Genomic DNA, 24,063 nt, shown 5'->3' with positions numbered 1-24,063 from the left:
GCATTTTAAGCTGGGATAGCATTCTGTCTTGCCATCCTGTCCGATGGGCTAACAGAGGACCTGGTCACGTATGATCCCTAGGGCGAGACAACATGGAAAGGGCACATTAACATCCTTTGTCCCCCAGGGACTCATCAGCGAGCTGTAACTGGGGGCAGATGGAGCCCAGCGCAGGGCAGCGTGGTCCAGCCTGAGTTCAGAAAGCGTCTGTAGCCCAAGCAGTTGGAGCCATCTCAGGGGAAGGGCAGGGGGAATCCTCTGTCTGGACTAGAAGGTGTTAAAAAAAAAAGAAAAAAAGATTTCTTTAAAGCATAGAAAGCACGACAAGGCATTTAGAGAGTATATCATATACAGTATTTCACAAGTAAGTCCATTTCCTGTCTCCCCTATTGTTTTTGGTTTGATTAAGTATATCCTGTTAAACTGTATATTCCTGTTAGGGCTTCTACTTTACTCTGATAAAATGAGATTGTGCCGGCAGGAGTTTCGTTTTCGCTGAGATTTCAGGGATGAAATCTGGAAAAATGACTTTATCAGTAGGGAGAAAATTGTCTCTGCTCTCCTGGTGGTGGCCCTTGCTTTGAGATACAGCTGCGAGCAAACGATGCCAGTAGGGAGCCCCGGTTTGATGAAACCCACTGTCCCTGAGAACCTGCTGAGGACCAGAAGGTTGCGTGAGCTTCGCGGATCTTCTCAGGCTTGTCCTTGAGCTTACCTCACCCACGGTAGTGACCAAAAAGCTAGACTTTGCCTGTAGGAGCAGGGGATTGGTGTTGGCTTCTGGCTGTTGTCACCTGGAGGCTTGGGATGGGAAAGTCCAGACATTGAGCTTGAGCACCTCCATGCATCAGGAGAGACCTCTAATGGGACGGCCGGTCTAACCCTGCCCTTGCCCTTTGGTGGTGCGTGGAGGAGGAGATCCGGTTGCCTGCCTGTCCCAGGAGGTGACAGCAGGGTGTAAGATCCGCCAGCAGCTGGCAGTGGCAAAAATTGAGCGGGGGAATGCAAACGTGGACCGTTTGCCGCGAAAGGGCAGCGATGAGACATTTCCCTTTCGGTTCCCATTTCGGTGAGTTACAGGTGTCGACTAAATTGGGTGAGCAAAGCCACGATTTAAGCACTTTAGGGAGCTCGCTTACATCAGAACAACGACGACCTTGATCTCATTATGCGGTGACTTGGCCGGAGAGGTGGCAGCCAGTCTGTAATTTTTGCTGGTCTATAATCAGCGTTGGCTGGTGATGAAGCGCAGCGCGCAGCCTTGATTGAGGTGATGAGTTAGGGTGGGTGCTTCTTGATGAACTACTGTCTCTGCGAGGACAATTAGTAATCGCTTCCTGCTAAACCCTTTGGAATGTGCGTTCTGCTCGCAGCGATGCTGGGAGCCTGCGAAAAACTGCCTATATACTGATTTTTTTTTTTTTCCTTTTCCTCTGCTCCAGCAGATTGTCCAGACTCTGTGCCTTCCTCCACTGAAACAGGGGGAACTAATTGTCTAGCCCCTGGGGGGCTTTCAGGTAAGACATCTCTTCTTGCCCTTGATTTTGGCCGCGGGTTGCGTTGACCGAGGGAAGGTGAAGCGATGCTGGGGAGTTTTGGGGTTGCGCGTCGTTGAGAAAAGCACGCTCAGAGGGGGAATTGGGTTTCGTTTCAGTAGCAGCTGCCTGCGTACCTCTCATGCAGAGGATGTGTTGAAATCCCAGGCGAGGTTCTCCATCCCCGAAAGCCTGTATTTCCTTTGAATTCCAGCCTTAACGCTCCATTAATTTTTGGAGTGAGGCAGGAAGAGGCGTGTTGGGGAAGGCTAAGCGATGTTGGCCGCCCGTTCGTTCAGGTGTGTGGGTTTTCGGAGCAGGTGTGGTTGTGTCTTGCAGAAGGATTCGGCGTCAAGCTCTGCTTGACTTGGTGGTGGTGGTGGCACCTCTTGTCTCTGGGACGAGAGCCACGCTTGGGCTTTGCTCATGGTAGGGTCACCAGCATCCCACATCTCGTGCGTGAGGCTTGTGGTGCCCGGGGAGGAAAAGTGACCCTGTTTATTGCAGAGGATGTTGCAGAGAGAGTTGAGCTCAGTCATCCTTGTGGGTCCTGTCCAACTCGAGATATTCTGTGATTCCCTTGTTTGCTCGTTTGACATCTCCTTCAGCCTCTGGGTGCCGTTACAGGATGGGGGTTCAAAGAGTGGTTTCCCCACCCGTCTTGGGCTTTTCATAGAATCCTAGAATGCTTTGAGTTGGAAGGGACCTTTAGAGGTCATCTAGACCAACTCCCAACACCTTTTCCAACGTGTGATGTCTCCAGCACCTCATCTCCCACCCCGGGACTGGCCGGCTCTGTGGCTGGCCTCTGTCTCTACCAGGATTAAAATGTCTGAAACCATGTACCTGCATGTACTCGCTGATGTTTGTCGGTGCTTCCCTTTGTGGGGACGTCTCCCTGATGTATGATTTATTCATCGCCCTGAAACTGGAATTTCAGAGAGAGGTCGGCGGCGGCTGCACGCACGCGTGCATCTGCCTCTGCCTCTCTCCAGGAATTGCATTTGGTGTGGATGTCTTTAAGTGAGCCTTGTTTGTTTTTCTTTGGGTGTAATATATACCCTGTCTGTTATTTGAGAGGGGAGCATATTGTTTGTTCAAAGGCCCTAATGAGAATTAATCAAACGGAGGGGGAGAGGGAACAGAAAAACTCATCGCTGAGGTTTTTTTTAATGCAGAAGGCTTTGGGGTTTTTCTTTAATTTTTTGCCATTAGAGCCTATAGCTTTAGGGAAGAAAAAAAAGAGACTGTAAAAAGAAAAAAAGACAAGCAGCAAAACAACACAATAAGGATGTTGTTAGATCTTTTTTTTTTTTTCCTTTTTCCTCCTGAAATACACCCGTTGCGGAGGGGAGGAGAGAGTTCAGTTCCACAGGATACCACATGAAATAAGCAGAGGAAGTACTCGCTTTTAAAAGGGGGCTTTCTGTAAGGTTCAGCCTATTGATAACATCTCGTCTGGCTGCTCTGCTCCCGAAGGGAAGGCGGGAGGTGGGGGCTTGGGCTGCAGGAAATAACACGGCTTGTTCCCGGTGCCTCCCGAAGGGCTGCGGGAGCGGGAGCCCCAGCTCCTTCGTAGAGCCTTCCCCCAAAAAGAAACCACGTTTCCCCCTGAAAATACGTTCTTAAACTTACTTTATTTTATAGATATATTATTTCATTGATTTTTTTTTTTTTTCTGGTTTTCCTTATCAAAGGTTTCCCCCCTACCTCAAAGCCTGGAAACAGAACCTTTTACGATCATTAACCGTTCTTTTTTCCTCCCCAAATGTAATTGTAGCCATTTAGTTTAATGAGGAGCTGATAGGAGAGTTGACTCATGAGGGGATACGGTTAGCTACCCAAGCCCTGAAACAAAGCCGAATGCCTCCACATGAAAGAGCATTTGTTTTGAATTTGCTCTGATTTACTGGCATCTCCCTTCCGCGCGCAGAAGTGCAGCGCTGAAAATTCCCAACTGGAGAGACCCAGTCGAGAAAGGAAAATAAACGCACTTTGCAGCCATCCTCCAAAGCTCACTTTCTCCTTCTTTTTTCTACCCCCCTCCCTGCATATTTTAGTTAGAGTAGAAGAGTGTATTTGGAGAGGGCTTTAATGAGTTATTGTCAGGGTACGTGGGAAGCTGGCTTGGTCTTACCTGAGTTTGGGCAGGTGGGGATTGGTGATGCTGGGTGGAGAATCCAGCATCTCTCATCCCCTCCGGACCAGGACTGTGCGCACTGGATTGGCAGCTCCTTGATGAAAGGATGGCTTTAAGAAAAGCAAAAAACCTCCCAATTTTGGTAGGCTGTGAAACTAGAGCAGGAGGCTTTGGAAGACATTGTGGGTGGATGGCGGGTGGTGGGTTCCTGCAGCATCGTGGGCAGGTTGCTTTGGCCGCCTGGCACTGTAGGCTTTGGCCACCAGTGGTGGGCAGTGGATGCTGGCGTAGTAGTGGTGTTCAAAGTCAGTAGACCTGCCCTAATGTCTGGAAGCTGGAAGGACAGGATTTAGTGAGGGATATTGCTCTCGGCACTGAGAATTTGGGAACGGGGCCAGCCTCAGGTTCACAGCCGCTCTGACAGGGAAACCACATGCGGATGTTGAGAGGGTGATGGCAAGAGGAGCATTAGAAAGGGGATTGAAGCAAGCACCCTTGCAGTTCTCCATGATGATCCTTTGATGTTGAGGAGTCTCAGGTCTGGCCGCTGCCAGGGTTGCAGTCTTCTCTTGGAGGCTGAAGGCAGTTTCATTGATGGATACCAGAGGCACTGGAGGATGTGGGAGGGGGAGCGGCATGGCTGGGGGGGATGTACGGGGAGTGTTTCCCCCTTGTGATAAGTGATCTGGGCCGCTCTTTCCCTCCCTCCTCTTTCTGTTCTCCTTCCTGGCCCGGGAATGCAATATTGAGTAGTTCTTCACAGTGTGCTGATGTTCTCTTATCATCTTGCCTCTGCTGCCTTCCCCAGACATCCCCTTCTCCAGCTGATGCACCCCTCACTCGCCCTGAGGCGCTGGCTCTCGCTTCCGTATTCTTGCCTTTATTTATTTTCTTATAACTTTATTTTTAGAATCATAGACTCACAGAATCATTAGGTCGGAAGAGACCTGTAAGGTCATCAAGTCCAACCGTCAACCCAACCCCACCGTGCCCACTAAACCATGTCCCGAAGTGCCACATCCACACGGTTTGTGAACACCTTCACAAGGGATGGTGACTCCACCACTGCCCTGGGCAGCCTGTTCCAGGGCTGGACCACTCTTTTCGTAAGGAAGTTCTTCCTGATGTCCAACCGAAACCTCCCCTGGCACAACTTGAGGCCATTCCCTCTCGTTCTGTCGCTTGTTCCTTGGGAGAACAGACCGACCCCACCTCACTACAGCCTCCTTTCAGGCAACTGTAGAGAGCGATAAGGTCTCCTCTCAGCCCCCTCTTCTCCAGACTAAATGGCTTTTAATGGTGGTCGCTCTGTCAGTAGGTCAGGACTCCTCGCTCACGGTGTCTCCTCACTCATGGTGTCTCGTACCAAGATGGTTGTGCTGAGGTATTACCGGTCCAGATCCTTTCTATGCTTGACGAGGTTAGAGAGCAAAAATATCCCATTGGAGATAAAAGTAATTTCCATAGGTAGGAGACAGAGGGTGATTTTTCCTGTATTTTGAGCCAACTTGTTCTCAGCAGATGTGTTTGGTTATAGCTCTTCTTTCAAACAAGCAAATCCATGCTTGGAGGGCCTGGAGGTAGCCAGCCCATGGTCCGGTGGCATCTGTTTGGTAGGAGCCGAATTCGCATGTGAGCCATGGAGATGCTCTGCTCTGAGGGTGGAAGTGAGCTGATGGTGCTTGATGGTATTGTTGCTGGGTCTCCACGGAGTGCTCTCCATCCAGCCCTGGACATCTCCCTCTTGACCCATGTGTGGTGTGGGACTGGTGGCGCTTAGCTGATGGAAGGTTGTGGTGTCCGTGTGGGTGAGAAGGTGGCTCTCCTGTGGGACAGATGAATGGTGCTGGATCTGCTGGCAAAGCAGAGCTCTCCCAAGAAGCCCAGAGCTGGCCGTCACAGAGGAAAACCAGGATGACCTGGCTTGTGTCCTCGCCACTTCTGCTGCTTTTTTATTTATAGAGGTTAATCATAAAATAACAAATCCAAGAGTTTACCCAGTTTTCAGCCTAGTCCTGTTGACTTGCCTTGACTCTGGAACCACCCCCAGGGTCTCCTGGAGGTGGTAGATGTTCAGTGACGATGCTTGGTGGGTGCTGGACCAAGGCTCTGCAAAGCTTGAGGCTGGGAGACCTGCAAGGCTCTTCTGGAGTAAGCGCAGCGTCAGTTTCTCCCTCCCAACTCCTCTGCCCCAAAAAGGTGGGAAAAGACTTCTGGAAGCTGGAGAAGCATCAGAATTGCTCCTTGCTCCGGCTCTCGCAGCGATGGGACCTTGTCTGGTTTAAGGGACTGCTTGGCTGAGTGACATTTCATTCCAAAATTGCAGGCAGGCCGGGAATGTTTCACTATGCCTCTGATCCTGGCTGGTATCTGCTCGTTGGGGAAGGAGCACCTTGTCCAAATCTGGAGCTATTCGCCCCCCTGAAGCTGCTCCCCATTGCATCCCTCCCGCCATGTAAACAGGATCCCGCGTGGTTTCTCCGGCAGAGTCCTGCCTGTGTTTTCCCTCTCCCCCCTCCTTCCACCTCCCTCTCGCACAGAGTTTATAACCTCCTGTGAAATGCCTTTATTTACAAATTGGCATCCTATTATAATCTGAAATTGAGACATCTTCCTGTGGAACTAGGATTGTATATTTGTCCCAAGGATAAACAATTGCTTGGGAATTTTTTTTTTTTTTTAAAGTCACTTATTCTTGGTTTATTTTTGAGCATTTGTCCTTCTAATATTTTTCTTTTATTTGCATTGAGCGTTGCAGGGCATAGCACCCTTTCCTTCCCAGCCTCCTTGGAGACATGAAACGCCCCCCCCCCCCCCCCCCTTACCTAAAAATCATTGTCCCATCCTGGAAAGGACAAGGTTATCAGGGGTTAATGCCAAGATGACAGCACTGGAGCCTCTGGAGCAAAGCAGGCTGCCTGCCAGACTAGGAGCCTCCCGGCTCGCCTCGCACATCATCTGACTGTGGCCAGTGGGGAGGAGGGAACCGGCGCTTGGCACCAACCCGGGGCTCTTGGCTTGGCCACCCGCTCCAGCTCCTTCGGCCCTGTGGGTTTGTTTTTTTTTTTCTTTTTAAGGGGGATCTCGCCCTGCGGGGACCCCCCCAGGGACATGTCCAGGATAGCCCCTGTGCTGCTGTGGGGATGCTGGGGGCATCCTCCTCCTGGCTCCTGGCTCTTAGCTAATTAAAATCCCCCCAAGCAAATAGGACCCATTTAATAATTCATTTTAAGTCCTTTAGAGCTTTTTGATACTCTTGTAGGGTGGGTTTTAAAAAAGCCAACCTGATGACAGATGTGCTCCCCTCATTAAAGGCCAGGTTTTTCAGTCTATACCTGTACAGCTCCATTAAATCCATTTTTCCGGGTGCCAGTGGATTTTCCCATTGAAACAGTGCCTTGAGAGCAGTCGACAGCAAAACATAGAAGAAGACCCCCCCCCCCACCAGCGAGTCCTTCATGGTGTAGACCATGTTGGAGACCGCTTGGTTTTTATCCTGCAAGCCGGCTCTTTTTAGGGAGGAACGAGGGCAAAAAAAAGGTGAATTTTGGAAGTTAGGTGTCAATTCAAACCACGCTGTGCTCGCAAGAGGTGTCCTGATGAGCGCTGGCAACTTGATCGTAGGGGGGACATTTAAAACTCGGCTCGACGGGACAAAAACACTCGTAGAGGAGCAGCCCCGGGTTGGCAGGGATGCGGGCTGCATCGTTTCCATCCCCGCTGTCTGCCAGCGGGTATCGCTTACACTAGAGGAACCAGTAACATTAACCACATGCATTTCCCCGCCACCAGCATGGCGGGGGGGGGGGGGGGGGTGGGGTGGGGTGGGGATGCCGATTCCTAACCGCCGCAGCCCAGACCGTCGACCTCGATGCGGGGTGAAAACGGGCTACACCCCGTTTTAGGGTGCGCTGGGAAAAATGGGGTGTGTGGAGCCCCTTAACTGGGTGCTTTAGGAGGGTGATGGGCTGGGTGATGGGTGCAAGCCAGGGGCGGGCGTGGGTGGGTGCCAGCCCCACCGCCGTCCCCGGCCGGCTTGAATGACCCACGCCGCAGCCTGGCCGCCTGCCTACTGTCACAAAGGAGCTTCCTTTCCAGTTTATTTTCAGCACTGAGATATTATTAACCGCTGAGGCACGGTCTCTGTTCTAACCACCCTCGCTTTTTGCCTAAATCGCTTTGTTTTCACCCCGCCGTTGGCGTGCCGAGGCCACCGGCTTGGCTCCGGTGCCGCCGGGGTACCGGCTGCGTCACGGCTGCTGTTGAGGAATGGGAGGGCACGGGGAAGCGAGTGGCGCGATCCTGCGCGGGGCTGAGGTCAGGGGAGGGAAGGAGCTCGGCGTCTCGCAGGATTTCCGCCCACTGACTCTGGATTAGCCCCTTGGTTTGGGCTTTCTTTTATTTTTTGACTTGCTCTTTTAAGAAAAGCAACATCTTGGGTGTTGCCGCCTGCCTCTTTCTCTGCAGTTTACTTTGTTCTATTTTTTAAAATTTTGTTTATTTAATCCCCTCCCTCTCCCCTCCCTCTCCCCTCCCTCTCCCCTCCCTCTCCCTCTCCTCCCTCTCCTCCCTCTCCCTCTCCTCCCTCTCCCTCTCCTCCCTCTCCCTCTCCTCCCTCTCCCTCTCCTCCCTCTCCCTCTCCTCCCTCTCCCTCTCCTCCCTCTCCCTCTCCTCCCTCTCCCTCTCCTCCCTCTCCCTCTCCTCCCTCTCCCTCTCCTCCCTCTCCCTCTCCTCCCTCTCCCTCTCCTCCCTCTCCCTCTCCTCCCTCTCCCTCTCCCTCTCCCTCTCCCTCTCCCTCTCCCTCTCCCTCTCCCTCTCCCTCTCCCTCTCCCTCTCCCTCTCCCTCTCCCTCTCCCTCTCCCTCTCCCTCTCCCTCTCCCTCTCCCTCTCCCTCTCCCTCTCCCTCTCCCTCTCCCTCTCCCTCTCCCTCTCCCTCTCCCTCTCCCTCTCCCTCTCCCTCTCCCTCTCGTTTTCTTTTCTTTTTTCATTTTTCTTCTTTATAATTTTTGTTTTTCTTCTTTTCTTTTTCTTCTTCTTCTTTTCCTTTTTTTTTCTTTTATTTTACTTTTTTGATGCAAGGCAAGAGCTTTTCTGGGCAAGCATTGCAGGGATTTTCCATCCCCATCCAGGGAAGGGTGGGGGCTCCCATCCCCTGTGCACGGCCCTGCTGCAGGAGCCACCCTTGGTGGGGTCTTTGCCCATGGGCTAGATTCATTGTGTCCAAAAAGCTTTTTCCAGGGGGTGTTGTGCTACTGGGAATGGGATGTCGTGTTTGCTAACTGACAGCCCTTCCCTCTCCTTTCTTTTTTATTTTTACCTTATTTTTTTTTCCCCTCCCCTCTTTTGGGTAGCCATTTAAATATGTGATGATAACTTTCACCCTGTTAATTAACAGGAAACATTGGGACAAGACAGGAAATTACATCAGTCTTTTATGAGGAAAGAGCCAAGAAAAAAAAAATTACAAGAAAACATAGTTATTAGTGAAAGGAAAGAAAGTGCCAGGGAAGGAGGAGAAAGAAAAGGAGAAAAAAGGAGAAAAAAATCCCATCCCATGGGCCCCACTTTTCTGAGGGAGGCTGTTCCAGTACTTGATTTTATTTTTATTATGTTGAAAAATATTTGACTAGCAGGGTCACCTTTACTTGAGTGCGACACTTGAGCTTCCCGAGGAATCTTTTTTTTTTTTTTTTTTTCATGCCTTTTCTCAGCTTCCTTCCCCAAACTGTGAGGCCTAGGAAGCTCTTGGCCGGGAGACTAATTTTGGTTTGGCTGCTCAGCCCTTCAAATTGGTCCCCACCCAGTGTCATTATCTTGGTTTTAACTTGCAAGGGGAAAAAAAAAAAAAAACAAAAAAACCCAACACAAAAAACCACCCCGTAAGAGCTGGCTCAGCCCTTCTCTACCCTTTTAACCTCACTGCATAAAAATCCTCCCGGCTTCAGCTCCCCAGTTGGGTCGTACCGGCAATGCGGAAGCACCGCGGGGTGGTTGCAGGAGGTCCCGGTGATGCTCTTGGTGATGCTCCTCCATGTGCGATGGCGGGTACCTGGCTCTGTGGTCCTTCCTCTTCCTCCCTTGGGCATGAAGTAAGATGCCTAGTGGGGTCGTTGCAGGAGGTCTCGGTGATGCTCCTCCGTGTGCGATGGCGGGTACCTGGCTCTGTGGTCCTTCCTCATACTCCCTGGGGGATGAAGGAAGATGCCCGGTGGGGTGCTGGGTTTTGGCAAGCCATCTTTGGGGTGAAGTCCTGGCTCACGTGGGCTTTCCTGGCTTTTCCTTTAATACTTGAGCAGGTGGAAAGGCAGGTTTCTCTGTTAAACTCGGAACTGCTTGGGCTGTTAAGCCTTGTTGCAAATACGTGTCTATATGTGCGTGTAATAAGTGAGGCTATGGACAGTTATGTATTCAACATAGTCTAGTCAACTCATATACATGTGTATAGGTTGAATATAGGTAGCGTATATTCTATATGTTGAATATATTATGTGCGTATTTAATATATATTATGTATTCAATATGTAATGACTACAGTCTACATATATAATTATATAGAATATATATAGGTTGGGTATGTTAAAGATATTCATTATATATTGAATATTTTGTATATATATGTAGAATTATAGATTTTATGTATGTATAGGTTGAATAGATTTTTTTTTGTAGAGGCGCCAAAACTGCATCAATAAGAGCTGGCTTTGCACTGGAGAAACTCATGTGTTGGGAAGGTGGTGAAAGTTCAACCATCCTTTGCTTTTACAACCATTGAAGTTGGCTCTGGATCTGGTGATTTTTTGATCATGGAAACCAGTGGGTTGAATTTACAGATGCTAAAAATTGCCAGGCATCGCTGCCGAGCGGGAGCTCCCTCCGTGGCGGGTGGAAATAATACTGGAGGGGTTATGTGTCTGGTTGCACGTTGGTGTGCATGGTGAGATTTTGAGTAGAAAAGCAGGGATAATAGCAAAATAGTCAAGAAATTAAACGGTGAGATGGAGTGCTGCTCACCCACGCGGGACGGCTGCCGGTGACCCCGTGGCTGCGCTCCGGCAGCACCTTCCCGGGCAGAGCGGATGGAGTAAATAACTCCATAAAATCATCCTTCGAGCAGGAATCAAATAACAGGAGTTTTATTTGGAAAAGGAGTTGGGAGCCTGAAGTTACATCACTGCGTTTGAACTGATGAATTCATTTTCTTTGGAAGCCGGGCTGAGACTTTTTAGCTCATTATAAGGAACAAACCCATAAATCTTCCTATGCAGAGGCCCGTAGTTTTCCTGCTCTTTGTCACAGCCGAGCATGGAAAATGTATCCTGGGTGTCAAGAGCATGAAGCCTTGACACACCTGAGACGTTGCGCCAAGGTTATTTGCTGGAGCCGCTGGCGTGGTGCTGGGTTTGCTGAGTGGTGGTGCCGAGCCCCAAATCCCCTGGGTTTTGACCCCGTGGGAGGATGCTGATGGGTCTCAGCGATGCCCGAATCCCCTGGGCTTTGCCCCCCAGGGGAGGATGCTGCTGGATGTTGGCGATGCCACCCTGGCTGTGGCACAATGTCCACCTGGTGCACGGCTCTGCTGCTGCCACCCAAAGCAGGACAGAATGACCCCAACGAGCTGTTTGGGTTGGTTTTTTTGGTTTTTTTTTTTTTTTTTTAATCTGGGTGCTGCTGACCTGCCCCATTTTATATATCCCGGGGCAAACCTCTGCCAGCCTCCGTCTGCGAAAGGGGGGTGCCAACTCCGCCGGAGCGCCGGGAGGGTTAATTACTTAATGAACGTAATATTCTCTATAATTGCTAAGTGTTATTAATCCTGAGCCAAAGTGAGAGGCGAGGGGAGGGGTGTGTGCATGGCCAGGCTTGTGAACTCCGTCCAAACGCTGTCCGTCCATCCCTCGCTTGCCCCCTACCCAGGTAGGGGGCCGATGCTGTCCGTCCGGTCCATCAGTCCGTCCGTCCCTGGGCGGTGACCCTGCCTTGAGCGTGCTTTGCCGCCTGCTCTTAGGAACAGGCCGTGATTAGATTATGAAGCAGACAGAAGTAATGATTAACTTTTTCAGTCTGCATGCTGTCTCCAGTCTGGCGCTTGGGTGTTTTTTTTTCCCCTAAGTAGGCCCTGCCCCGCGTCGACAGGGTATTAGGTTGTAAAGAAAGCCAGGAGGAATGAAGGCAAGGGAGGGAGGCGGAAAGGGGGGGGGGGGGGGGGGGGGGGAGTCTTTTCCATCGGATCCGGGACTGGAATTTATTGGCAGGAATGCAGTAAATGCTCCAAATGCCAGCCCAGCTAAACAGTTTCATAATTGTTACGGAGCAGGGCACGGCAAGCGTGAAAAGGACTTTTGTTCCAACCCTGCTTTTTCCGTGGGTTTTACATCCCTGTGAGGGATGCTGCTCTGGGAAAGGGAGCTGGGGGAGGGTTTGGTTTTTTTTTAAATTTTTTTTTTTTTTTTTTTTGGCGGGAGGTGGGGGAAGCACATATTTACGTGTGTTTCCAGTCTTTAGGGAGAATTCTAGGTCGGTGTGCTGTGAGGAGGGGGCTTTTTTTTTTTTTTTTTTTCCCAGTATTGAAAGGATAGCAGCAGCAATGCCACGTGTGTGCGTGAATGCAGTTTGGGGCGGGGGGGGATGGGGGGGTGGGGGGGTGGGAGTCCTAACACACATCTGTGTATTAGGTATCCGTTTTTGGAAATCCTAGACTGCTCTGCTTCAGGTTTTATTAAGGCCTTTACAAGTTTTTTACGTGTAACCCGCGTAGCTACATGTTGTCAGTGGGGAGCTGAGGCTTTCCTGGGGGCTGTATCCCTGCCTTCCCCAGGGCATTGCCGGTACCAGGTGACCTCCCCCGGCTTTGCAACAGTGGAGCTTTAATTGCAAAAACTTTTTAAGGTCTTCATCCTCGAAAATGAAGCTTGGTGGCTGCCTTGCGGGGGCCTGTGGCCCCATGGCTGGCATGGCCCGGTGGCCTCTGGTGGCTTCAGCATCCGCCTCAGTGGCTTCTCCCCACGCTGGAAGGGTGATGGGCAGGATGCTGTCACAGGAAGCCTCCAGCACAACCCAAGCCGGGAGAGGTATTTTGGCAAGCTCATCCTCAGGTCTGATTTGCATTGTTGTAAGTCAGGAGCCCTTTGTGTGCTGGTTTCTCCTTCTCAGAAGGTTTCTGGTTGAGATCTGGGTTGGGTATGGGTGGAGAAGAGGTGCGTCGTCGTAGCCGCCAAGGACGGAGCACGGAGGTGTTTGCTCGTCTCCCGGAGCTGGGGCTGGTACCAACCCCGAGTCGCTTGGTGGCCGCATGGCAGCATCTCACAAACTCTGTCTTGGGCTTTTTGCATTTTCCAGAGGATCCTCTTGGCTGATTGTCGTTAAAATACGATTAATTCCAGGTTGCTATCAAGGCAGGGTAGGAGGTCAGAGGGTGCATGGGGCTATGGAGCATCCTGCAACACTTCCCGAGCCAGCAAGTCCTCTCGGGACATCCTCACTGTGGTGGTGTGACCTTGGTTGGATGCCAGGTGCTCACCAAAGCCACTTTATCACTCCTCCTCTCAGGTGGACAGGGGAGAGAAAAATACAACAGGCTCGTGGGTGAAGATACGGACAGGGAGATCGCTGAGCATTTACTTTCATGAGCAAAACAGACTCGACCTTGGGAAAAAAATGCAATTATTACCAGTAACTCAGAGAGGAGTACTGAGAAATAAACCCAAATCATAAAACACCTTCCCCCACTCCTCCCTTCGTTCCTGGGCTTAACTTTGTTCCCGATTTCTCTCCCTTCTCCCCCTAAGTGGCACAGGGGACAGGGAATGGGGCGTTGGGGTCAGTTCATCACCCTGTTGTTCCTGCCGCTCCTTCCTCCTCAGGGGGGCGGACTCCTCACACGCTTCCCCTGCTCCAGTGTGGGGTCCCCCTCACGGGAGAAAGTCCTCCATGACTTCCCCAGCATGAGTCTTCCCACGGGTTCAGTCCTTCATGAACTGCTCCAGCGTGGGTCTCCTCCATGGGGTGCCGTCCTTCAGGAACCGACTGCTCCAGCGTGAGCCCCCCCACGGGGTCACCCAGCAGCAACCTGCTCCAGCGTGGGCTTCTCTCTCTCCACGGGCCACAGGTCCTGCCAGGAGCCTGCTCCGGTGCAGGCTTCCCATGGGGTCACAGCCTCCTTTGGGCGTCCACCTGCCCCAGCGTGGGGTCCTCCACGGGGTGTAGGCAGTCATCTGCTCCACCGCCCATGGGCTGCGGGGGGACAGCCTGCCTCACCGTGGTCTTCATCACAGGTTGCAGGGAAATCTCTGCTCTGGCACCTGGAGCATCTCCTCCACCTCCTTCTCCACTGACCTTGGTGTCTGCAGAAATGTTTCTCTCCCGTATTCTCACTCCTCTCTCCAGCTGCAATTGCTGCTGTGCAATAACTTTATCCCTTTCTTAAACACGTTATATCACAGAGGCGAGGTGTTACCAGTGTCACTGATGGCCTTGGCCAGCAGTGGGTCCGTCTTAGAGCCGGCTGGTGTTGGCTGTATCAGGCATAGGGCAGACTTCCTAGCAGCTGCTCGCAGAAGCCAACCTTGTAACCCCCCTGCTACCAAAACCTTACCACGCAAAAACCCATTACACCCTGCGGCATAGGAGAGCAGCAGTGGGGACACATGCATCAAAAACAGGATTTCTGGCAGTTTTCCATGTGGACCTGCATGCCCTCGTGCCTATCCAGGTGGCCTGGGGGTCTTAAAAACCCCATGGATGTTAGCAGCACGCCTCAGGAAGGGTCTCTCCTCCTGAAGCATCCCTTCGTCCACCCAACTGCCGGCTTGGAGCTTGGAGAAGGGATTCCCGTCCTACTGCTTTTTTGAAACAAGGGAAAAGTTTTCCCACACCTTTGAGGAGTGCAGAAGGAGAGGCAGATAAAGAAGGTTCTTTAAATTAAAACTTCAAAAATAATTAGACTGACTGTATACTAAACAACAGCAAAGAGGCCCATTTACTGTAAATATTATGAATGGATTTGGCTGGCTTCTTCATCCCCACCCTTCCTCTAAGGCTTTTCTCTGAGCTGAGTCAAAATTCGGCCTTCAGACAGCACAGTACTCTATAATTTGCATGGCTGATGAGGCCCAAAGCCTGGTACGGAGGAAACCGGAGTCAGCTGGCTCCTCTCTAACCACTGGAGACAGGCAGACAGGCATTTTTGGTGTGTGCCTGTGTATTTTATTTTTTTTTTTTCTCCCTTGTAGCTGCAGCCTTGCGTGGCTTTTAAAGAAAATGGGCACAAAAAAGGTTCTTCTCTCTCGAGTCGTTTTCAGCCGTGGTAATTGATTAATCGCTGTAATTAGACAGTAAGCAGTGACTAATAGGATGTTATGAATCAAACTTCTGGTTTGGTGGACTCCGTGGACTCAGCAGTTTCACTTCAGTTCTTTCTTTGCCATCCTCTGGTGCAGGGGACATCAGGGAGCTGGGCTTCCTTCACACGTCTATATTGACCACCCTGTATTTTTCGGGCTTGGACATCCCTCCTGGGCCAGCCTTGGTGTTTTCCGTACTGGTGCCTGCTCCTGAGTCTTTGTAGGTGTGCAATGACATGCTTGCAGGGACCTTTCCTGAGTTTGTTTTCTTGCTTTTGTGTCCCATCCCTGAATTAACCCTCAAAGGTCAGGGCTGGGTTCCAGGTTGGGAGAAGGTTGACTCAAGGCGCCACCAAGCTGGGGTGGGAACCTTAGGGGATGTCCTCAAGGATCAGTCATGTCTACCCACTGTCTGACCTGACTCGTTTTTGTCCTGGTTTCACAAGAGGGTTTCCCAGCCATGGTGAAGGTGATGGAAGTTCTTGATTGGGTCATCAGAGAACTGAGCAGAGCACTCCCAAGCTCCTGTGTCGCTGGTAAGATGAGTCTGAACCGAAGCCCTGGTTACAAATACTGGGAAATCCCACACTCCTTCCCCTGATGGGCTTCTGCCAAATTCTAGGCTCTGTGTCCTCATCAGGCTCGCAAGGTTTCAAATCTGTTGGCCACACCTCGGCTTCTGGATACCAGCCCTTAGAAAAACTTCAGCAAACTGAAGTCTTCGTGGGGCGGGGCGGGGGGGGGCGAAACTCAGGTGGACATTTATTTTCATACAAGGTTGACTTATTTTGCTAGGAGCAAGGAGCCTTTAAGTAACTGGGTGGGCAACTTGTTAATAAATGAAAGAAATAATCTTAAGGCTTTTCAGCCTGCATGACTGCTGTGTATGCTGAGCAATAAGAACTGCCTGATTAGACGTAGACACAAATTTATGGTCTAGCCTGTCAATCTGCGGATTAAGGACTCTATAAGTACCTACTGACACGATGGGCTGTAATGGCTTCTAAAGAGATGTTATGGTCTATCGTGTCAATAATCCACAGATTAAGGGCTCCCTAAGTACGTGTTGACGTGACCGACTGTCCCCAGCTCTTTGGGGGCTCTTCAGTTGGCGTGGCAGAGGGACCCCACGGGCCACCTTGGGCAGTGGCATCCCTGCAGTAGGTAAGGGTTTATTTTCTCTGCAAACAGCAGGATCTTAACACATGACTGTCCTCTAAATTAGCCTTTCAGAAATCATCCCAGCCATCAAAAACAGGGGCGGGGTGGTGGTGGGGGGCGAGTTGAGGAAGCTGAAGCTGTCTAGCCCTTGTGTGCAGGGAGGTATAAAAGGGTTGGGGCAAACATTGCCGTGGTTGGTGTCTCCAGCCTGCCCAGAAACTCCACTAAAGGCACAAAGACCCTTTTCTGCAGCAGGATATATCCTTTAATTTGGATTTTTTTTTTTTCCTTTGCTTTTGCAAGGCATAACTGGAAATCAGGCTTTGAAGGATTTTTCTTGGGTTTTTTTTTTGTTTGTTCCCCAACCCAAGTAGCCCGTAAATTACCCGAGAGACTAGAAAGGAAGTAAAATCGCCCTTTTTGGTGCCCGTTTTTCTTTGCTTTGATGAGCTGCGTGGTTGAACGTCATGCTCAGTGTTCTCCTCACCTGTAATGCCTGTTTGCTTCTCAAATTAAGAGTTAGGGGTGTGCTTTTCCTGAGATTCTGCGCTCGCCAGTAACACGAGGGGCAAAACTGCAACTGGAGTGACCCGAGCTGCCCTGAGAACCGTCGAGAAGAGATGCAAAACCCAGTAAAAACCTCCGGTATTTGTGTCTCTATCCCTTCCATCTCGATGAGCAGGAGAAGATGGGGGGCATGGCTCTGCCCCAGGCTCACAAATGCCGCTTAAGGTCAGCCAAGAGAGATTACCAGGCGCGAGACGCGCTGAGCTTGGTCTCAGCCCTGGCCCCAGCCAGACGACACGTTGTGCTGACACCAGTCCAGCCAATTTTTTTTTTTTTTTTAAGCACAGATGCCCTCTGTGCGCGCCGACGGATAAAGGAGGGAGGACTGTAGGTTCGTCTGCTCGGTGGTGGTGCCCACATCGCTCATTTTCCAGCAGAAAGCTGCCTCCTGGGAAGCCAGGCAGGGATGCCACCACCCTGATGCCCCAGGAACTTGTGTCTGGGTCCTGGTCCTCCTAGGAGAGGTCCATAAAACTGATCTCCTTTTGGTGCTGTCATTTCTTGGTGGACAGCTACATCAGTTTGTCTGTTGCCTTTACCCATTCATGTTGGGTTACTGGTCGTGCGTGCAGTGTCGCCTCTGCAGGTGGCTCAGGTGAAGGGACCACAAAACCTGAGCAGCCTGATCTAGCTGAAGGTGTCCCTGCTCATTGCAGCAGCGTTGGGCTAAATGGCCTTTAAAGGTCCCTGGCCAGCCCAAAGTATTCTGTGGTTCTCTGAAAACGAGGAGACTTCTGTTAGCAGTTCAGGGTACATGATGCCGTGGTGAGTATTGCATCAAGGTTGATGTTTGGTGGGAAATCCAGCCCCAGGGATCACAGAGGAATGAGGGAGGAGGGGGTGTGATGGTGAGAAGTTTAGGAAGAGCATGAGAAGATGCTTTGGGTCAAAGCTGCTCTTCAAAAAAAAAAAAAAAAAAAATTATAGATATATATAAAAAAGTATAAATACGTAGTTCGAAACACTTCTGCGGTTGGGTAATTTAGTTTGCATCTAGTTCTAATGTCACTGAGGAAAGATCCAATTACAGGCATTTAAAAACCTAATCAGGAGCGCAGTTGTATTCCCATTTTCAACGACAAGTTGTTACTGTCACAGATATGAGTGACAATTCAGATAGCTCTTGACTTGATCAGATGGGAGTAGTCCCGGCGGGTGGGATAGCTCAGTGTGTGCTAAACTCGCTGTTTTCTTTAGAGGTCGGTTGATTACAGGAAAACCTTTAGCTATGTCAAAACAAAACAAAGCAAAACAAAAGATCCCCAGCCCACCTCCCCTCTACATTCATTAACTTGGCACTGGAACAAGGCTGAGATCCAAAATCCAGCCAGGACCTGAGTTGTTTCCTTTTTTTTTTTTTTTTAAAGTCAGTTTTGCTGAAATGTTTCGGTTCTTCCTGAATGAAATAAGAATTTTTTTCTTCCCAAACTCCCCATAAAACGGCTGGAGCTGGGAAAGAAAAAGTACAGATGACGTGGTTTCATCATCTTAAAAGTGTTCATGGGATGAGGAGAAAAGCAGTACTAGACATTTTCTGCGGCTTCCAAGTGATGTGAGTTGTGAGTCCTCCTGCCACAGCTTGGGAGGACCAAACATAGGCCCATTACTGATAAATCCAGGTGTTTCCATGGTGTGAATCTCCCGTACCCACCTTCCTCTGCACCCCTGTGGTTTTAATGTTTTGGGGTTATTGCTCCCGTGTCCCACCTTCCAGGATTTCTGTATGGATGTAGCATTTTCTTCAGCGTCACCCCCTGGAGCAGGATGATGCCCCGAGCCCGTGGGCAGTGTTTGTGCACACTTGAAGCTAGAGAAATCCTGGCAGTGGCCTTTTACTGAGCAATTTGGGGCAGGACTTGATGTTTGCGAGAGTCAAGGCAGGTGGTGGGAAACCTCACAGCCTCTCATGCTGGTGGGTGTGTCGGGAAGTAGCTGGGATGATGCTTTTGTGGAGGATGCTCCTTCCTCACCAAGGGATGCGCCAGTAAATGTCAGGGCAGCCCTTCAGGAAGGTCTAAAAAATAACGGAAAAACAACGTTTTTTTAATGTCAATGTGATGTTGAATAATGTGGTTGTGCGGGGGCATCCCCGTCTTCATCACCACCCACACCAAACCTCCAAAAAATGTTACCCCAAAGGCTTTGGGGTATATTGCCTTAATTTCTCCCCGTCATGCAGGAATGTGCTTTGCTTCAGATGGCCGTTCTCCTTAGATGCAACTATAAGTGATCAATGTGACTAATTCTCTAAATTCCTGAGGGCAGATTTGCTCTATTTTCACTTTTTTTTTTTTTTTCCTTTTTCTTTTTTTCACAATAAGCTTGCACAATGCGCTGGGTTGTGACGGAGCCCCTAGGCAGGCTGTAAAGCAAACCATGGAAAATAATAATAAACCAACGATAGCAGCAAACGGAGGGATGCTTAATAACAGAATAATACCGCGGATGTTTATAGCATTAAACATCATCATTGTTTGCTGGAATATGGGAAAGCTCCCAGTTCGCTGGGAGTTTTCCAGGCATTTAGAAAGGGATGTCTTTGCTCTGAGGAGCTCGTAAAAACACTGCTTTTAACTCAAAACAAGAATCCCAATGCATTTCTCAGCCGTTTCTGGGCTGTCACACAGAAGGATACGTTGCGGGTGACGTGGCTGAAAATTTCCTGGGGTCTGGGTTTTTGTGTGGGTTTGTGGCAGATGGAGACAGGAGGTGGATGATGGGTCAAGATGAACCCGGCAGGGCCTTTTGGGGCAAAATGCATCTATTTGCTTCATTTGCCCAGACCCATGGTCATTGCCACCAAAAAAAGCCTTTTTGGGGAAAAAAAAATCTCCATCCCCGTAGGAAGCATCTCTGCGTCATTTTTCCCTCCTCTTCTGCAACCTCCTCTCCTGCCTCCACTGCCCAAGCGATGCCACTGGCTTTTCCCACCCCTTTTCCCAGCGGATGCCAGAATCAGGGAGGTGGGTGGGAGCGGGGAGGCTCCGCCGGGGTCCCAGCAGCCGTGAAAAGCGGCTTTGGTGGCGGCTGGCAGGGAGGCCTGATCCTGTTTATCCGAGCTCAAGCCTTATATTCTCATGGCTTTTTGACTAGACATCCAGTCAACAGCCGAAGCCCGCAAACGGAAGAGGCTCTGGCATATTTATACTGTGTGCTGGCATTGGCTCCTTAAAAAAAAAAAAAAAAAAAAAAAAAAAAATAATCCCGGATTACCTAAGACTTGTCCTTGAGGTCTGGTCACCCCATGTCATTGAAAAACCTAGTGGGATTCATTCATGAACTTCCAGCCCTCCATAAAGGTCTGTTCATTCATAGCCAAGGCAGATTTTTTTTTTTTTTTTAAAATGCGCTGGCAATTAAATAACTCTTTGTAAGCGGCAATGAGCTACTTGTTAAGTGGTCTTCACTAATGCAAGCACAAATATCAGGTGAAAAAGTCTTCCGCCCCCCCCTGCCTGCCTGCCTCCTCCTGAAAGGGATGCTTTTATGTTCAGATAAATAAAAACCTATAGGAATTTCGGCAGGGTTCAATGGCTGCTGCTCCAAAATTCCCTCAGCTGCTGTAAAAACAAACCCAGGAAGCTCTGAGCATTGCCGGCAGGCTGTCAGCAGGGAGGGTGGGGCGGTGGGGTGGTCGAGATGGGGATGGATCCAGAAGCATCATCCCCTTGGATCCAGGAGCATCCCCTCCTGCATCCCGGAGCATCCCTCCGCAGGTTCCTTGATCTCCTAGGCACCCCCACCCCACAGTTTCCTCATGTCTCCCAGGCAGGTGGGAGAAACACCATCCTGGGGGTGTTTCTTGCCCCACTGGGTGCCCCCTTGGGTGGGGGGTGCCCCATTTGGGTGGTGGTGGTGGGGTAACCCAAGCCACCCGCCCCGTCCCCCATTGTTCCCTCGCACAGTGCCAAGTTTCAGTAGGATATAAAGTTATCCACAACAAAGTCTTGGGGGGCACGGAAAAAGTTGAAGGACTAACAGGGGCACACCTCAATGATGCTGTCGTGGGGACCCCCCCCCCCCCCCCCCCCGCTACCAGCACCCCCATCCCCAGTTTCACCCAGGAGTGAGGATCCCTGTTTTGGGGCATATGCAGTCAGGCCAATTTTTAGTAGCTGCCTCAAGCAACTGGAGAAATATTTTCCTCGCTGGCATAGAAATGAGGAAATTAAAAGTGTGTGGCTGGGCTATTTTTTTTTTTTTTTTTAAAGCACAGTGCAGGGCTTGAAGCACAACTGAGAGACGGGAGAAGAAAACGCCTGCGCTGGGGAAATGGGCTTGTTAATAGCAAAAAAAAAAAAGTGGTGGCATACTGGGAAGAGAAAAAAATACAGAAAACAGGGCAGCCAGTGTGGTGCTGCCATTGCTTGTGCCTGGGGGGAGGTTGGGGGGCTGCTGACGTGATGCAAGGAGAGCTTTGGGGTGCTGGGTCACCCACCATCCCTGGTCCTATAGCTGCTCCCATGGTGCAGGGGATGATTTCAGTAGCGCTCACTAACTCATGTTCCCAGCTTGATTTTTTTTTTTTTAATTATATATTAATTTTTTAAAAATACAATTACAGAGACGAATAGTTCTCAGGTCTTAACATGCCTACCGAGGTTGGAAGGAATTACCTGCTGAGCCGCACTGGGCTGCTGGGGATTCTCCGTCAGGAAAAGGGGTTTTTTCACATTTCTCAGACGCTCTCCGCTTGCTTTTTCCTCCTGTGTCTTATCCTTGCTGCTCCCATGGGGTATAGCTATGGGCAAGGGAGTCAAAAGAAGGGCTACAGAAATAAATTTTCGGGTTTTTCAGCAGTTTTTTAGGCCATTTTTGTTAACAAGCGTGAGATTCCTGGTCCCCACCCTGACGCTGTCTGATGATGCTTCCTGCGGGTTGGGGCTTCATCCAACATCTCCATCCTCTCCGTCACACAGGCTGTGCCTATGGGCATGAAAATGCCCCATGAACTAAAGCAGGCGAGTCCTTGTCCCCTCCTGTCCCCGTGGGTGACTGTCAACGTGGTTTTCTTAGCAGCACCTCATTTTTTTTCAGTGTCTGTGCACAGTAGATGATAGTTTATGGAAATGAATCGGTTGTCTGGTGGGTGCAAATAAGGGATTTTAGGGTGTTTGGACTTGCTGGATGCAGCTGGCTGGCACATCTCATCTTTTCCTGTTGGCCCTGAAGGTGGTCCTAGTGATGGCATGAGTGAGGGATGGCCGTGCCGTGGGTGCTGTTGATGGGTCTCAAGCCACTTCTAAAGGTGGACCTGGTGATTTAGGACCCATAACTCGAACCAGAGCTAGGCGATGAAGCAGCACGGGAATCCCCCAAACCTGGGTCAAATTGTCTTAATAGTGGGTTTTGGAAACGGTGGTTGTGCTGTGGGCCTTGATGTGTGCATGGAGAGCATCATGAAGACATGGGCAGGCAAGGACTTGCCAGCATTGCATCACTTTTGGGTTGTATTATCCCCACAGTGCTCAATTTCTCTGTTTCTTCTTTTTTGTTTTTTTTTTTTGTCCTGTTCTGTAGATTCCCAAGTTCTTCAGGAGCCGGGGGATCGGTCACACTGGTGCGTGGTGGCATACTGGGAAGAGAAGACGCGTGTGGGTCGGCTGTACTCTGTCCAAGAGCCCTCCCTGGATATCTTCTATGATCTACCTCAGGGGAATGGTTTCTGCCTCGGACAGCTCAACTCGGACAACAAAAGCCAACTGGTGCAGAAGGTCCGCAGCAAGATCGGCTATGGCATCCAGCTCACCAAGGAAGTGGACGGCGTGTGGGTGTACAACCGCAGCAGTTACCCCATCTTCATCAAGTCGGCCACACTGGACAACCCCGACTCCAGGACGTTGCTGGTTCACAAAGTGTTTCCAGGTTTTTCCATCAAGGCTTTTGACTACGAGAAGGCGTACAGCTTGCAGAGACCCAACGACCATGAGTTCATGCAGCAACCATGGACCGGATTTACTGTTCAGATCAGCTTTGTGAAAGGCTGGGGCCAGTGCTACACGAGACAGTTTATCAGCAGTTGCCCGTGCTGGTTGGAGGTTATTTTTAATAACCGATGACTCGAGACAGAGTGGACTCATGACATTTATACTACTTTGCTGCTATTATTTCCTTCTGAGTGCTTGCTTTTCATGCAACCTTTTTGTTTTTGTTTTGTTTTGTTTGTTCCCTGCCCGCCCCCTGCCCTGTTTTGAGAAATAGCTTATGGAAAGATTTTTTTTGCCTTGGGTATTTTGATAAATATATATATTTTTTAAAAGTGTGAATGACCAATAACTCAGAAGGGCGAGAGAAGAGTGCAAGGGGATGGATCGCATACGATAATTATTTCACGCCTCTGAAAGGATTATTTTATGTGATCAATGGCATTCGGAAGCCACTTGATATACGTTACAGCTCCTTCTCTTGGATAAAACAACAAGATACCTGTATTTTTTATGCACCACCTTCCCCTTACCGCCAGCCATCCCTGGTGACGGTGACACCGAGACCCCTTCCCCAGCGGTGCTAACCCCACATTGCCGCCGAAGGATGGTGCAGAACTTTCCCAACCGGGTCTTTACCCACCCTTTTTATTTTATTTTTCTAGTTGCTGGGTTCACGTCTTGTCACTGTGTTCATCCTTCCACTGCTTTTATTTTTATCGTCATGGATTGATGCAAGGGGAGAAAAACAACAGCGGAGAAACCTCGTGCATGGCCTGTTTGAGCTGAGATGTGAAGCAACAGAAGCCTAAGCCTAAAAGAAACAAAACCAAACCAACAAAACAAATGGGAAAACAGAAGAAAAAGTGTTCACGATAGTTGGTCTGTTGTAACCTGCTTAGATCAGGTTATCCCGGTACCATCCTATCTGGAAATGCAGTTGTGCTTTCATTTCTTCTTGAATTCATACACGAGTATGATACTTTTACACTGTTCTTAGCTCAATGAGCATGTTTAGACCTTAACATAAGCTATTTTTCTAAATATAAAGGTTTAAATGAACAAGAGAGCATTCTCATTGGGACTTTAGCATTGTAGTGCTTTGGAGATAAAACACACACACAAAAAAGGACTCCTTAAAAAAACCCCGAGATTTATTAAAGAAAAAAATGTATTTTATGTTATATATAAATATATTATTACTTGTAAATATAAAGACGTTTTATAAGCATCATTATTTATGTATTGTGCAATGTGTATAAACGAGAAAAAAATAAGGAAGATGCACTTTGCTTTAATATAAATGCAAATAACAAATGCCAAATTAAAAAAAAAAAAAAAAGAACACGAGGTTGGTGTTTTTTTCTATGGGTGTATTCATCCAGATGAATGTTTTT

The 24,063-nt window shown here is 49.7% G+C and overlaps 1 protein-coding gene across 2 annotated transcripts in view; it reads left to right on the top strand.

The window, feature by feature from the left end:
• SMAD7 (SMAD family member 7) overlaps positions 1 to 23,927 on the top strand; it is a 28,942-nt gene extending 5,015 nt beyond the window's left edge. The window contains exons 3-4 of one of the 2 annotated variants that reach the window (XM_086479161.1): positions 1,446 to 1,517; positions 22,263 to 23,927. In XM_086479161.1, coding sequence (XP_086335287.1) covers positions 1,446 to 1,517; positions 22,263 to 22,801 — 611 coding nt within the window. In that variant the 3' untranslated portion in view covers positions 22,802 to 23,927. Of the gene's footprint in view, positions 1 to 1,442; positions 1,518 to 22,262 lie in introns of both variants that reach the window. The other variant, XM_086479160.1, reaches the window with a different exon arrangement.
• The last annotated feature ends 136 nt before the right edge of the window (positions 23,928 to 24,063 follow it).

The sequence above is a fragment of the Leptosomus discolor genome, chromosome Z (assembly GCF_034619465.1).
Source record: "Leptosomus discolor isolate bLepDis1 chromosome Z, bLepDis1.hap2, whole genome shotgun sequence".
In the NCBI taxonomy this organism is placed as follows: Eukaryota; Metazoa; Chordata; class Aves; order Leptosomiformes; family Leptosomidae; genus Leptosomus; species Leptosomus discolor.
The sequence above is the reverse complement of the archived record's forward strand: the minus strand, read 5'-3'. Positions and strand labels throughout refer to the sequence as shown.